Source organism: Micromesistius poutassou (assembly GCF_964030765.1).
Source record: "Micromesistius poutassou genome assembly, chromosome: 20".
In the NCBI taxonomy this organism is placed as follows: domain Eukaryota; kingdom Metazoa; phylum Chordata; class Actinopteri; order Gadiformes; family Gadidae; genus Micromesistius; species Micromesistius poutassou.
The window spans coordinates 3,296,723-3,313,032 of NC_140290.1; the positions used below are offsets into that span (position 1 = coordinate 3,296,723).

General features: G+C 40.5%; 1 protein-coding gene across 1 annotated transcript; it reads left to right on the forward strand.

Annotated features, from left to right (window-relative positions):
• Positions 1-3,133: 3,133 nt before the first annotated feature.
• Positions 3,134-9,396, forward strand: LOC311364915 (cytosolic phospholipase A2 gamma-like). The gene is made up of 17 exons (XM_084484421.1): positions 3,134-3,175; positions 3,434-3,474; positions 3,635-3,734; positions 3,813-3,955; positions 5,285-5,483; positions 5,590-5,698; positions 5,926-6,066; positions 6,145-6,210; positions 6,301-6,435; positions 6,531-6,722; positions 6,811-6,870; positions 7,306-7,434; positions 7,710-7,856; positions 7,972-8,076; positions 8,201-8,355; positions 8,842-9,007; positions 9,095-9,396. The coding sequence occupies exons 2-17, from the start codon at positions 3,461-3,463 to the stop codon at positions 9,250-9,252; spliced, it is 2,019 nt and encodes a 672-aa protein (XP_084340547.1). The 5' UTR covers positions 3,134-3,175; positions 3,434-3,460; the 3' UTR covers positions 9,253-9,396.
• Positions 9,397-16,310: the final 6,914 nt, after the last annotated feature.

The following is a 16,310-nucleotide window of genomic DNA, read 5'->3' on the forward strand; positions in this document are numbered from 1 at the left end:
CTAGGTTGAAGATAAGCTTTAATCCACCTACCAAGTAATGCAATAGTGATCTCATGATGATCTCATCTCTTATGTTTACATTTAACACTGCAAATGTTTTTAGAACACTTTTTTGTAGCACATGTTTTTGAGCACTTTTATAATTGATAATTGTTAAGTCAACAATCCTCTCCCTTATCATTAATTAATTAATTAATCGCCTTTATCATTATCAAAACGACGCTACGTGTGGAGTGTGTACCGAACACCATCTCCTGGTACTCAAATGAGTAACTCACTAAAAAGGTTATGTGCACCCCTGATAATAACCGACTGTATGATGAGCGAGAAACAAGTTTGCTATCTTCACAATAAAAAAATCTTTGGCCAAATGAGTCCACGTTCCACGTTCCATGTTCCACGACCACCAATCGCTATCAAGATATACCACGGCGCGCGTTTCTTTCCCCATCGTTCCAGTCCTGGAGTGGACTGCTCAGTCATAACTGACCAGTTTATGGGTTAAGAAATGTGCCATTTTTACCATAAGAAAATGTTGTCTTTTCCCTTTATTTTCTTCTGGGTGTACACCAGAATGCTTAATTTACATGTTAAAATAGCAAAATTTGGCTGGGGGGGGATACCCCCAGACCCCCCTGCAACGGTTTAGTTTGTCACCTTTTTCAACCCTTATGAGTTTGCAGGTATGAGTCCAACAAACATCAGGTCCTGGGGCTCGTCAACTATGTTGGGAGATTTTTGCCTGATCTCTCCACGAAACGACTCCGTTCACTGATCTGCTGAAGAGAGAAAACGACTGGGTCTGGAGTGAGGCACAGCAAAGAGTGTTTGAGAGTGCCAAAGCCATGCTTGTGTCAGCCCCTGCTCTGGCATACTATGAAGCTAACAGAAAGACTGTCGTGAGTGCAGATGCGAGCAGCTACAGCTTAGGGGCTGCGTTAATGCTGGAACATGGTGGTGAGTGGAAGCCAGTGGCATTCTGTTCTTGTACACTGTTGGAGGCCGAGAAAAGGTACTCACAAATTGAAAAGGAGTGCCTGGCGTGTGTGATTTCCGTTTACGTTTGGTTGTAGTCTTTTCGTTTGGTTCTAGTCCTACTGTTGAGACGGAGAACCAAACGAAAAGACTACAACCAAACGTAAACAGCCAGCCCTTTCCGTTTCTGGCCAACGAGCAATGAGTCTTCCAACAGAAATCAATGGGATAACATTTTTATAATTGTAACGAGTAACGATTCAGCACATGAAAAATGTATTGGAGTAAAAGTATTAAACTCATCAAAAATATGTAGTGAAGTAAAAGTGGAAGTAGGAGAAAAAAATAATACTCCAGTAAAGTACAGATACAGCATTTTAGTACTTAAGTACAGTAGTGAAGTAGTTCTACTTTGTTACTATACATCTCTGGGAGCACGAGGCACAGGCCTACGTGGAATCAGTCGTTGCCAATGCTCCAGTCTCATCACAACGACTCAGCGAGATCCGCACAGCTACTCAGCATGACGGTGAGCTGCTGCAGATCATAGCCTTTATCAGAAATGTCACGGGTGCTACCATCAAGTCACGGGTGCTACCATCACGGGTGCTACCATCTCTACAGCCTTATTTTTCTGCTAGGGCTCACCTATCTGAAACAGATGGGCTGGTGCTATATCAGGATAGGATTGTCATCCCTGCTGCGCTGAGATCTGCCAGACTAGAGCAGATTCATGGAGGCCACCAGGGCCTGACAAGGTGCCGTGCACGAGCAAGGATGTCAGTGTGGTGGCCACGCATCAGTGGTGAGATAACACAGAAAGTCTCAGCATGCCGATTCTGCATCGAAAACAGACCCACTCAGCGACGTGAGCCACTACTCACCACAGCCCTACCAGAGGGCCCGTGGCAGCGCATTGCAGCAGACCTCTGCCAACTAGGGAAGCAGAATTACCTCGTGGTGACAGACTATTACTCAAGGGACCTTGAAATAGCTCACCTCTCTTCAACATCCAGCATACAAGTCATCAACAGGCTCAAAGGCATGTTCGTTAGATGGGGAATACCACTCGAACTGGTGAGTGACAATGGCCCACAGTTCACATCTGGTGAGTTCGACGACTTTAGTGAGAAGTATGGTTTTGCCCATACTACAACTAGCCCTCACTACCCCCAGGCGAACGGCGCAGCAGAACGGGCTGTTCAGACGGCCAAGCACATCCTGATGTGTGCATCCTGTTGTGTTACAGAGCTACTGCCCATATGGACGGCATGCGCCTGGGTATAACCACATCAAATCATTGGGCTGCACCTTTTTGACGCAACCTTTTATTCTCTCTCACCGATCTGTGGTTAACCTGAGCTTGTAGCACTTCAATTCCTGCTTCAGGGTTTCAGCAATAACAGCGTCCATAGCAACTACCATAGCAATGATAAAAAACACCAAACTACAAACTAAACAAACTAAGATTCATATGTTTGCGCTATTATCGTAATAGATTAGGGTACATCTACCAGAGGGCTCCACAGTGACCATAAAGAGGAAAGGAGCCCTTTAATTTGTAATGTTCAGAGCCTGGTTCCTTTAAATGGAGAACTGAGCTGAGGGATACAGAGGTATCTAATGTCTAGGCCCGAGTCATAGGGTGTTGGTCAGTGCAGACAGGAGGAATTCACACATTTTGTGTATATAACCTGAAGCCTGATTTCAGAAAAGGAGTTCTTTGCCAACCAGGTTTTGTTATGACTTCTGTGCAACTGTGTGAAGTCTTTATCTTTCAAACTTCGGCTTTCTCTTAGTTTGTTAACGTGTTGTTGTTTTTTTTCCACCAAACTGAAAACACAGCCTTGTATGCACTGTGTAACACACACACCCTCCCACAGCATTGACTCCTTTCTCTAGAATTGTGACTAACATGTGGGTGGGGGAGGCGTGTGTTGGCCCAGATATGTTTACTCATACAACAGTTTGTATGATAGCTTACGTGGCGCTGGGGCCACTCAGGCGTTAAGGGAAAATCTTAATTTTTTTATATCAACAATCTACTTCCTCAGCGGAAACTGTGTCCCCTGTGTCCTCTGCTGTCCCCTGGGTGTAGGCGTGGCTTCTTTACCATCCCGCCGATACCAATATAAACAGAATTTTTTATACCCAGCCCGGAACCACTAACAACTCAGCGGGCCGTGTTTTCTCAGTCAAGGTAAACAAAGCTTTTTTTAAAGTCTGTTGTGTTTACTAAGTTGTACATATAAATAATATAATAATAATAATATAATATAATATAGTAATATAAATGTCAATGTACCATACTAACATTGGCATACACATTACATTAATTCCTTAAAGTATTTTCTTATTTATTTAAACTTTCAGTGGGCTTTTTGATCAATGGTTATAACAAGCAGTGGCACTAAGAAAAGAGAGCAACTTCTTTAATTCTTCATCCATTTGTTTTTAGTAAACCTTCTGCAAAGCAGATCTCCAGATGGCACAAATCAGGTTGATATACATTTATAATACCAATGTATTAAAGTATGTAATTGTTAGCCCTGTGTTTCTTTTTATTGAGTTACATGGCTTATTGTTTTAGACTATTGAATCCATTTAATGTCTGTAGGATTAATAAAGTATTTATTATCTTGCATATGATCTAAAACAGGATTGGGCATTCGCTCAGTGATGGGGAAAAAAAATACCTTTCTGGTAGAAAGCCTTCTGTTCAGAAATGTCTGGTGAAGAACAACATTTCTTGTACTTTGGTGAGTGTGGTGCAGAACTGACTTAAGTCTATACTGTCCTGTGTGTAGTAACTCAGTGAGCATGCTTTGTCCATGTAGAGCAAGGTACCCAACATCGCTATACTTGGCTCTGGAGGGGGAGAGAGAGCCATGGTTGGGATGCTGGGCTCACTGTCCCAGATGGGGGAGCAGGGCCTTCTGGACGCTGCCCTCTACGTGACTGGTGTCTCTGGATCAACATGGTAGGTCATGACACCCGATTCTATGGAGAACAAGGAGCTCTTGTTTTTTCTAATAACAGCAATAGCAAAAAAACAGGGAGAGACTGATGAGGGAATGAGGTTGAGGTTCAGCTGGGAAGATGGACAAGGAAGGTGTGGGGAATGAAGTGATTGCAGATGGGAGCAGGATCTGTATAGCAAGGGGAAGAGTTATGACAGAATTGACAGAAGAACTAAAGGACAGAGCCAGACTCGGACATTTCCGGATAATGTATTTAAACATGCTGTAGGTAAGATTTAAGATATATCATTCTGGTAACTTGTCAGCTATAGTTAAATAATCTGTGATAATATCTGTTCTGGTTAAGTACGCCTGCCTCTGTATGAGACAGAGAATGACGAATATGAAGAGAACTGGCACTCTCTGGTGACTTCCGGTTCCTGAACTGGTTGGTAACACATCTCTGTCCAGGTGCTCGCCGGTGAGTGCAGAATGAATGGGAGTCGACGGATTTCACCCTCACATTACACTTTTCTCAGGGTGTCATTTATTGCCAAGTAATTTGAGAGTCACATTCAAAAGGGGGGGGCTAAGGTAATACACTCAGCTGAATATTGCATTTTTTAAGTTAACTGTTCTAAAAATCTGTTCAAAAAGATGATGACGTCACTGCCAGAGGTCCTGCTTTACGGCAAGTCACTTTGGAACTTCTGCATATAAATTATATAAATTATATATATACATATAATATATAACAATTAACTTCAACGGAAAGTCCTCCTTGAGATAATGTTTCTGATTCAGCTTCAGCTTCAGATGCCATCAACAAAAGGGTCTCTGGTCGTAATCAGTCGCAAGTCCGTCCCTGACCAATCAGCATTCATTAGCAGAATGCTAGCGTGTACGGCCAACAACGGCCCAAACTGTAAGAAATCGAAAGGACACAAGTACTCATTCATTCGACTTTTGAACTATAATCTATATTGAACTTGCAGAATCTACAATAAAATCTGTGATATTTCAACGACAAGCAGGTGAAAGAGATCCATTTAGCCGTCTAGCCCCATAGACCCCCATTCAATCTGCAATCATGCAATCACCCCCAGTGGAATTCTAATGGAACTGCAACCAAGATCGATACAAAGGGGCTCAGTAGAGAGTGCCAAGGCTCTCCGTAGATGGGCTCTGACAATATCAATTTTTTGAGACTGCTGCCGGCTCACTTGTGACCAATGAGGGCATCTCTTCCTCTCTTCATGTTCTTCTCTGCTTTCTCTATTGTAAACTCCTGACTCTTGACTACAGCAGCTTTAAATGTACTTTCAAAAATGTATTCTGCTTCCTTACAGGTGCATGGCTTCTCTATATGAGAAGGAAAATTGGTCATCAGACATGAAGCAGATAAAGGTTGTTGTGGAAAGACTTGGGCATGGCAGTGTCAGCCTAAAGAAGAGAATTGAACATCTGATCCAATATTATCGAGCAAATGCAAATTTCTCATTTACAGATGCCTGGGCTGCACTGGTAGTGCCTGAGATTGTCAAGAAAGTAGGAAAACAATAATCAGAATATTTTTCTAAGTATATTTCTTTAGCATATTTCTATCTTAGGAAATGGTTCAGAAAAAAATATTTGGATCCATATTTCTCCTCAGATAGACGAATCTACCCTCTCAAACTACCAAAAGTGCCATCATGACAAAGATCCATATCCCATCTTTACAGTCATCAACCAGGACTGCAAATACAAACATTTGCTACGCGGTAACTATTAAGTATCAGTGTGGTCAATACACATTTCTATTTGGAAATTGGTTTTGGAAATTTCCAGTAATGGATATTGAGACTATCACAAGGTTTCCCAATATCCAATACCATACCAAGTTATTTAAGATTTAGAGCAGTGAATTTGCTGTTTAATAATTATTGTTGAGCACTTTATTCAATGAACATTATAGTTGACTTGGTTCCTAACGTGTTTGACTGTACAGAAAGCTTCTTTGAGCTAACCCCTGATGAGGCCGGGTACACTCTAGCTGGAGCCTTTGTGAAAACCTCCAGTTTTGGAAGTATCTTCAACAAGGGCGTTCTGACAAAGAAAAAACCTGAGATGGACATGACATATCTTCAAGGTACGTGAAGAGAACAACTAGAAACTGCCGTTGCTACCTTCAACTTCATTGTTATTTCAACAGTCTTCCTTTCCTCAGGTGTTTGTGGAAGTGCTCTTGCTGACAAGGAGGTCATTCTGCAGAAATTGAAGGAATGGCTTAAAGGTATGGCAGTATACCACACATTATATCAGCATTAGCTAACATGCTGTTTGTAAGATGTTATCAGTATGTACTAACATATGTTGTCTTTAGATGGGGAAAACATGATGGCATTAAAGAACGACGAGGGTGTTCAGCTCCTTTCTACTATAGTAGACCTTCAGCTCTGCCAGTACACTCGCTGTGACTCTGTTCCTCTGCTTCAGACCGCAAATGAACTGCTTGAAGGTGACATTTAAATACAAATGAATACAATCATTGTTTTGCTGATATTGGTAATATTCATTTGTATTGGTGTTTTCACTGTTTCCTATTGTATACAGGAAAGATTTTTGGTGGCAGTGTGCTGCAATTCAAAATGGCTATGAAGAACAGCACAGACCGAAATGAACAGATGCACAAAATCACTTCAGCTGTCTGCCAGTCTTTTTTTGTTTGGAACAAGGACTTGGAAAATGAGGAATTGACTGTTTTTGTGAAGACCCTTGACAAAGTAAATGAGAAGCCAGTTGAAGGTAAACTATCCGTCCATACATCCATCCATCCATACATCCATCCATCCATCCATCCATCCATCAATCCATCAATTCATTTTCTACATAGGTGGTGGTGGTAGCAGCAATGATGGCGTACTTTTGAAGGAGTTGATTGCCAGTGTGGAAAGTAAGTGTTTTTTCTAATTTTCCATCTATTAAAACAATCATTTGTTTATTATTTATTCATCAGGGAACATGCACAACACCAGAATTAGCTTCAAACTAGTTTTCATCTCTGGTCCCTTGGTACAATAATATAAGATACAAATACAATAATACATACAATAATACATACATACAATAACATGAGATACAAATACAATATGTCACGATGTACGAGCCCTTTAGGCATTTCAAACTGGTTTGAGATGTGGAGACTGATTTGCGTATGAGTTCCATCTTTGTATTGATTTGATGGAGTCCTTCTAGAATAAGTCACCTCTCATTGACCTTTCTTGGTTCTTTCTCTGTGCGAGACTAGACACATTTTTAAGGAAGGACGGGTCATTATATACAATACAATGTTATCATGAATACAATGTTGATGTTGACCCTTCTTTAGGCGAGGCAGTGGCGTTGCAGAGCCATGATGGGCCGAGGGTAATTCACCAGGCGTTAGAACTGTACTACTGCATCCTCTCAGGGGAGGACTGGACTCATTTGGTGGATGAGTTGAATGTCCTTCTCGCAGGTACCGTCTGCAAGTGACTTCACCAAAGAACTTACTCATATTTCTAGTATTTCAATTTTTTTTTATGTGAAGCATCTCCTAGCATCTCAAGTTCTTGACAATTCCTGAACAAAGTACAATTAGTGAGCCATAGAGGCCTTAGTCTTATCCACATTAGCATTTGGTCACAAGATCAATTTTTGTATAATCAACCTGTCATTTACATTTTGCAATCCAAGCAAATGCATGATGAAATCATTGGTTGCATTAGTACGATTCTCATTATTTATTTGTAGGGAAGAAGACGGTGAGCGGTAAAGATTTGAGGATCAACAAAGATGAGTGGGTCGAAGAAGATCTAAAGTCCAGGAAGAAATTGGCACTTCTACTCTCATTGGACATTTGCGAATCATTCTCCAGTTGGTTTGGTCAAGACTTGATTGGTACAAATCTACTGTTTGCAGTATTTTCTACTCGTATGCCTCATTGAAACAAATCCAATGAATTTAATAATAATCATTTAATAATTTAAATATTCTATTGCTTTGTTTTTCAAAGCAATCTGGGGACCCATCGTCAGGAAAATATTGGCATTTCTCAAAAAGTTGCTGGAGACTTTGTGGATTTGGGGAACCAATAATAATTTCCTCCATAACATCAATGGTAGGCCTTCAGGTTTTATGCTGTGTTGTTTGAAATCCTTGCATATCAAACTGTATTTTCATTCACTGTCGACAAAAGCTATCTCATGTATTCTCACGTATTTCCTGTTCTGCCCTGTGTAAAGATACACATGTTCAGCAATATCTTCTGAAGAGTGAAATCTCTCACTTTGAGGACGCCGGCTTGCTGGTCAACGCTCCCTACATGAGTGCACTGAGAGCTGAGCGAGAAATAGATCTGATCATCTCCTTGGACTTCAGTGATGGAGATCAAATGGAGGTAAGAAGTCTACACCTGAAGAACACTCAAATAGCAGAGGGGATGGACAAGATAAAACAAACTTGCTTGCTTAAACTCCCCACATACAAAAAGGTGTTATAACAATAAATATCATAATATTACCTGCTATTACCTACCTATTACTTGATTTAGCTGCTCAATGCAAGTAAATCAAACGAGGGAGACACCATTTAGGCAATTCACTTTTCATGTTTTTGATGGTGAGGAAGGGAAATATTGGTTTAACAGACAACCTCTACATGTAAAGATTAGATCAAGGCAACAAATATTGTGCTTGGAAGGTTGCAACCTACTGCATTTCTGTGTGTTTTCTGTTGAAATATTAATGCAGAACATTCAAGAAGAAATATTAACATAGTTTAATGCTGTAATACATCTATATCAAAATTGTTGTTTCTTACAGATGAAATGGCTTGCTCTTATGTTAAGCTGCATTCATTAATTGTATATATTTTCATTTCAAAGACTTTGCATCTAACAGCTCAAGAGTGTAAGGATTTGGACATCTCCTTTCCAGCGATCAGTTACACAAAAAGTGACGTTGCCTCACCAAAGAGTTTCTATGTGTTCAAGGGGGGGAAGAAAGCCCCCACTGTAATCCACATGCCCTTATTCAACGTTGACAACTGTGGTAGGTTATAATAAAGCAAACAGACAGTAAACATATGGAACACAGCGTGTACCATTCACTGAGTCAAATGTTGTCTGATGTGTTCAGGGAGCAAGTTGGAGGATTACAGAAAGAAGTATCGCACATTCCAGGGCGCTTACAGCGCAGACATGATCAAGGATCTGATGGAGAAGGCCGGTGAAAACATCATAAAAAACAAGCAGAACCTGTTGAGAGAGATGGAGGCCATTGTCAAGCAGAAGTGACCCATTTCTGCGTGAAAAAGCTCCAGTGCTTTTGTTCTTTACTCTAATTACTTCAATTGTTTTTCTGGAAATTGAAATGTGTTGAAATATGCCTTAATCAATGTAATCAAGATACCTATCGAGTAAAGAATCGTAAACAATCATATATATGATTGTATAGAGACATACATCATATAATTGAAATAAGAGAGTTGTGATTTAGTTTTCTGTCATCTGCTATTTTATCTTCAGTGCTTAAAATGTATTTTGTTCGTATCTATCACCAATAAAGACAAGCTCCAACATTAATCACTAGAACTGAATTAGAAAATATTGGGTTAATTTCAAATTGTGTCATTGCCGTTTACTAACCGTACTAAAAAGCATCTTCTTGGCATCAAGTATGAAACACTGACACAAATGTCGTACTATAGTATGAACACGTTTGCCACATGTTCAACTTGCGCTTTAGAAAATCATAAGCGTAGCCATAGCCACATTTTCTTTGTACTGCACACAAAGGCGTGTCTCCCACTAAACCTCAAACCTCTACGCTCCTGGCCCTCAAAAAGATCTTGAAATGATGGAACATGGTATAAATGTGCCACTGGGTAGTGGTAAATGGTCCTCGCTTTACAGTGTTGACTGACATTCACCGATTCATGCCCACATTCACACACCGACGGCGGAGTCAACCACGCAGGGCGACAGCCATGCAATTAGGGTGAGGCGTCTTGCTCAGGGACACCACGACACTCTGCTAGGAGCAGCCGGGGATCGAACCAGCAACCTTGCAGTTACCAGCCAACCCACTCTACCTCCTGAGCTAATGCCACTGCACAATAGGGCCTCTGCTATTACACAAACGGGTCATCATCAACCAAACATTAGGACACTTATTGAAAGCAAAGCATAACACAGCAAATGCATACGAGCCGTGAATGTCGATTGTCCAATCGCATGGCTGAACGCATGCTGCAATACGTGATAATTTGTAAAAGTTAACTGAAGTTCCACTTTTGTCCCGCCCCTTCAATGCGCCGCAATCCTCCAAGTACCCCTGACTGCAGCCCGCAGACGCTCAATGTGGGCGGAATCAAACCACATTGAGCTCCGCCCCGATCAATGCAAAGGAAATGCACCACTTAGTGGTGGAAATAGTGCAATACGTGCATCAAGAATAAAATCTCGAACAAGGCTGCCTTTTATTATACAGACAAATTTGTGATATGATGATTGTATTCATGTAAAAAAAAAAGACTCAATAAAAATGTGATGAGTTAACTTATTAAAATTCAAACATAGCATATTTTCTGTCATAGACAAGACATTGTCTTATATAATTAATAGCCATTTCTAAGAAGTTTATTTATTTTTTTATAAATGTTGACACTTGCATTTTCTTTGTCAATGCATAATAAAGTAAGCCTAGCCTAGCTACTAAAGTAGCCTACTTTGTTGATTGCTAATGCTATCTTGTAAGCTACCTGTGACCCACAGGATAGATTTGAAAGCCCTTTTGCTTGTTTTTAAATCACTTAATGGTCAGGGACTTCTGTATTTAGCAGACATGCTTAAAGTGTACTGTCCGTCCAGATCACTTAGATCGGCAGATAAGCATCAACTGGTACAACCCAGTGGCCGCACTAAGCAGGGAGAGGCAGCTTTCAGTTGCTATGCTGTCCGTCTATGGAACCGCCTACCCCTAGATATCAAGACTTCTCCCACCGTCTCCATTTTTAAATCCAGACTTAAAACCAAATTGTTTACCGATGCCTTTCACTAGCCCACTCCTGCACCTGTGCTCCATTACTCTTGCTTTTTACTTGTGTTGTGTCTTGTATTTTTATTATCATTATTATTATTGTGTTCATTTTCTTGTATTGGGTTTTGTATTTTGTTAATTTTTCCATGTTTTTTTAAAAATTATTTTAACCATTTTAATCTATGTGATCTCCCTGTCATTTAACTATTTTAATTCATGTGATTTTTTCATGACCATGTTAAGCACATTGTGTTACCGTTCCGTGTATGAAATGGGCTATATAAATAAAACTTGACTTGACTTGACTTGTAGGCTAATTCAATGGAATAATGAAAGTAGTAGGGCAATAGATCAGCCATGGACTAGGCTATAACTTGTATAATGATGGAGATATACAATTTAATTGGGAAGTAGAAGCCTAATAGAATCAATGAGATCTCACAAATACTAGGAATATGTGTACATGGATTCACCTAGATTAACAGTCTATACATTACCTGATCCTTCAGAGCTGGAGGCTGTTGCAACTCAAGCCCTTTTTGTGGAGACATCTTCATCCTGAAATGTATTAGTGGTGGGAGGGTGGTAAGACTATAGTCTTTCACAATTGGTCTAAGACAACATCACACGGTATATGACACTTACCTGTAGCTGTTTTTCCTCACGTCGTCTCCTGCTTTCTGAAAGCTCCTCTGCAGACCTTGGTGAGTAAATGGCATACATTACATATTTTCAATATTTGAATCAATTCTTGTTTGCTACAGTGAAACAAATTATTTCAGAACTGTAAAGGACAAGTTTAACACAATCTAAGACACTTACAGCATGGGGAAGTTATTCAACAGAACAAGGCACCACCATTGCTGTATTTGCTTCATGTTTGACTGACAAAAGAAACAATAGTCAAATGGGTTAACAAACAAAAATCAATAGTGACAAAAAAAACCTCCAAGAGTGATGATACGATTACTTATGTAGACATACCTCAGCAAAGTCCCACCTTCCAGCCATTACAATGTACTTTGTGTACTGTAAATTAAGAGAAGTGGTTTATATTTATGTTTATAAAAATAAAAACTCTGCCCCAATACGACTTATTCATTATATACTGAATAGCCATATTCTTACCATCAACACAAACACCCCACAGTTAATGGAGATGCCTTGCCTTGGTGCACCCTGTAGAGTGTGGAGAGGACACATGTTTTAGTAGCAGGATGAATCAGATGGTTTATTTCTTAAATAATTAAAAAACAAAAACAAACCTGAAGATCACCCACAGTAAGAGTCTTCCAAGGCCCAGAGGCTAAGATCTGAGCCAAGTTTCTGTGAACACAGTATATACTGTATGAAAGTAAGTTTAACAGTACAATTCTTCTCCTCCTAAACATGCATAAAAGATTAGAACACAGTTGTAACAGGATCAGCCAACAGGCTGGAATTCAAATAAAAAAATAAATGGCCTAATGGGGTCAGAACAGCCCCACTGATAAGTTGCAACTATGCCTCTGTTTCACGCATCCAATTGGAAATTATATACAGTATCTAAAATTTGAGTTTATGTAAAACAGAGCCATCATTTAAAAATAAAAAATGGAAAAGTGGTCTGAACAGAACTACCACAATCCAGCAATGATAAAACTGGGGATCTAAAAGTCAAAGAAAACAAGTATAAACATAAAAAGCTTTGTTATTTAAAAAAATAATAATTTAATAAATTTAATGTGAAATGATACAATTAGGACTAGGTAGGCTATTAATTGAAAGCAAATGAAAAGTCAAACCGATAAGATAAACACCCTTGGGGACCCATTTATTCTTATTTTTAATTAAAATATATCAAGCATTTTGCAATATAAACACTTGAGGACAAACACCTAATAAACTAAGCTGCAGCTGACACATTTGTTAACAATTATTATGAAAAGGTTAAAGGCCAATGTGCAGGTTAAACACCACTGTCGATTAATGGGTACATAAAGCACTCAAGATATGTATATAAAGTTAGAAATGTCTCCAAAATGGTGTTCAAGTCCAGTTTTTGTAGTTTTTGGTTAGTAACGGTTATTTTTTTACGCGCTCGGCGATGACGTCACATGAGGTAGTCGTGGTGGAGCCTTGAAGCTGCAACTAGAGCACTATGCCGTCTTACTGGGATGAGGAAGAGGCTCAATGGGAAGAGGTGGCAAGACCCACAGTTAACATTTATGATATTTCGAACCGGTTAGACGTGAGAGGGCGAATGAGGAAATACCGAGAGCCGATGGCCGTCAAAGACAAATAAATGCATGGTCAGAGGAGAATGACTGGAGAGTTGGTGAAGTGTCCTGGTGAGCTATTTAGAAACGCAGCAAGGAGCGCTGGAGCTAGTAGTCTATGAACAGCAGTGCATACAATAACAACTTCTTTTTTTTTTTACTGTCAGTGAATAGCATCGAGTGAAAGTCAACGTTTTCTTTATATCTAGTGACAGTGATTATGTCGTTGGCTTTATTTCTAAGCTTTTACCTCTTTCTCCGGTGAAAATGTTGTTTGCAAACGTAACCGAAGCCGAGTAGGCTGGTCATGTCTTCAGTGTGATTATTTTTGATAGTGCTAACTAGTTTTCCTCGTGATTGATTGTCATTGACACCGTCAGGGTACCGCTTACCGGGACAGGGAGAGAGTAGTAAGCGTGTCTTTGTCGCTGTGTTTGGCAGGTGTCTGTGTGGGCGGTGTCGTCCCATGGAAACTGTGGTGGAGAGCTTGTGTTGTAGGGAGGTGAGCGCGTTTTGGTCGCTGGTCGAGGAGCTTACCCCGATGTAAGATGCAGATGTAACGTGCCTAACTGAGCATCCTGGATTTGAGGCATGCTGCCTGAATCCGTTTGTGCTAAAGATAGCATCAGTGTTTCCCACACATAGGCCAATGTGTGGCGCTGCGCCACAGATTGAACAACGAGCGCCACAAATTGAATACGCTTCTCTTATTATTTTTACTTGAACGCGATTTTTAAATGTAACTCCGCCAGCCCGTAATCGCGCCCCCGAAATGCTGCCAGTACGACAAGTTCCCATTCCGACAGCCCTGTGCGCGTATGCAAATTAGCCATGTGCGCCAAACAGAAGAAGGGCCCTATCTTGCGCCCGGCGCAATTGACTTTCTACACCAACGCATGTGTCGTTGCTAGTTTGCACCCGGCGCAAAGCTGATCTTCCCCCGCAGCAACCAGGCACCACTACACTTGCATGTTAAATATTATGATGTCAAAGATTATTCATACGTGTGAAACTGCATAGAAATAGCGTGTGGAATAGCGTGTGGATTGTGGAAACATTTTTTTTCCATAGGGCTGCATGAATGAACATGAATGAAGTATAGTAGGCTATGCCATGCGTTAAAATAATAATAATACATTCGAGCAAAGTATATTCCAGGCTTCCAAAACAAAATCTAGTTTTAGAGTAAATGATTGGTTAAATTATTTGGGAAAGAACAGCTGATACAACGGTAAGTTGTACTTTTAAATCAATGCATCTGCAAACACCATACAGCGAACATATGTTCTTGACCCAGACATCGTGTACAAGCCCATTACTTTTAGGATAGAAGAGCATTTGATCGTGAGAAAACTGTTTTACCGCGAGTGAGTATTTAATAGAATGAATGAATGCGGGTGATGCTTGGTGCGCGCCCATCTGTCTAAACACGCAAATTAAACACATAAGTGTATGAGAAGGAAATCGAGTCAGTCGACCTGCGATAAGCAGCTGATTCTGAACGGACTCGTCTTCGAGATGGACGTGTTCTAACGCATTTTTAATCAATGAAATGTTAACACAACAGTATATATCTGACCATTTAATTTTCGAAATTTTAGGTGAGCTTCCCTTGCATTCGAGAAGTCGCCACTACGAAAGAATGCAATGTATCCAACTAGCGGAATCTAAACAAACTAAGCTCCAGCGAATTACTACAATGCAGAAGTAGTGGAGAATGGCGAAACACAGCAACTCTAGCCTACTCTCAACCAAAATAAAACTAATCGCCGCCCGGTGCAGCAGTGTGAACTGCCCCGTTTTTAGAACGTCTCAGCCCGTCTCGTCGCAAGGAGTTGCGAGTTGCAAGCAGTTGCGTCGCGAATCTTTGGTCTGAACTGGGCTTTAGCATTATAAGCAGTGGCGGTTTTAGGCACGGGCAAAAAACGAGACACACGAGAAAGAAAATGATCCGCATTTTCTATTAACGATAATACCCCCCCCCCCCCCCCCTCAACAAATCCGACACACATTGCTACCTGGTTTGTGGGAAACACAGTAGCATACTTACATTTCAGGCAGGATCATGGTCCCCTTCAAGCCAGCAGGCACGAGTATGTTCATTAGGCATGGGCGATTCGCGAACGATTCAGTCAGAACGAAAGAATCCCGAAGGTGAACGACGAGAACTGATTCCCAAAAAGAAGAGAACTGATTCCTTTTATTTTTTTTAACATAAAATAAAAATATGGTCACGTAAATAAAAGATACAAACGAACAGAGCTTCGTCTCCCCTCGACTTCATATTGATTGAGTCTAAAACGTTCTCATATTTATTGAGTCTAAAACGTTCTCAAACCACACGTGTGTCATGTTATGTTGTTATTCTATCTATCTATCTATATATTTACTTATGTAATCTGACACTGTCACTCTCTCACTAGCTGCTACTCGTCTCTCTCAAAGATATCAAGGCGGGCTTTCGGCTGTCGTCCCAAAACGGAGTACCTCATGTGACGTCATGCAATGCATTGTGGGAGAAATAAGAATCATCGCTAACCTGTTAGCAAACCGCTAAAATATCACCTACTTTTCCTTATTATATTTCTTTTTTGTGATACCCTACAACATCAAATACAATGGATAATTGTTTAAATGTTTATTACCAACTAGAAAACTGCCAGAAAAGAAAAAAAAAAAACCTGCACATTGGCCTTTAAGCTCACTTACTTCGTTGAACGAAGCTAACCAAAATGCGGGCTGCCAACACCACGGCATATTACTAAATATAAGCATTTATATATTAAGCATTTTGACAGTCTCACTTACTTGCATGGTTCATGTGTCATTGTCAACAGCAAAAGACCGTTCCTCCTTTCTTCTTTCATGAGTCATGACATGACTGTAGGCCTAAATGTTTCTGAACGTTCCTGACCTGAAATGAATCGGAAAGCCTGAAGCAGGAAACTCCGCCCACATTGAAGCAGTGCTCAATGTGGGCGGGGTTAAACGTTTAACTCCGCCCACATTGAAGCGGTGCTCAATGTGGGCGGGGTTAAACGTTCGACTCCGCCCAC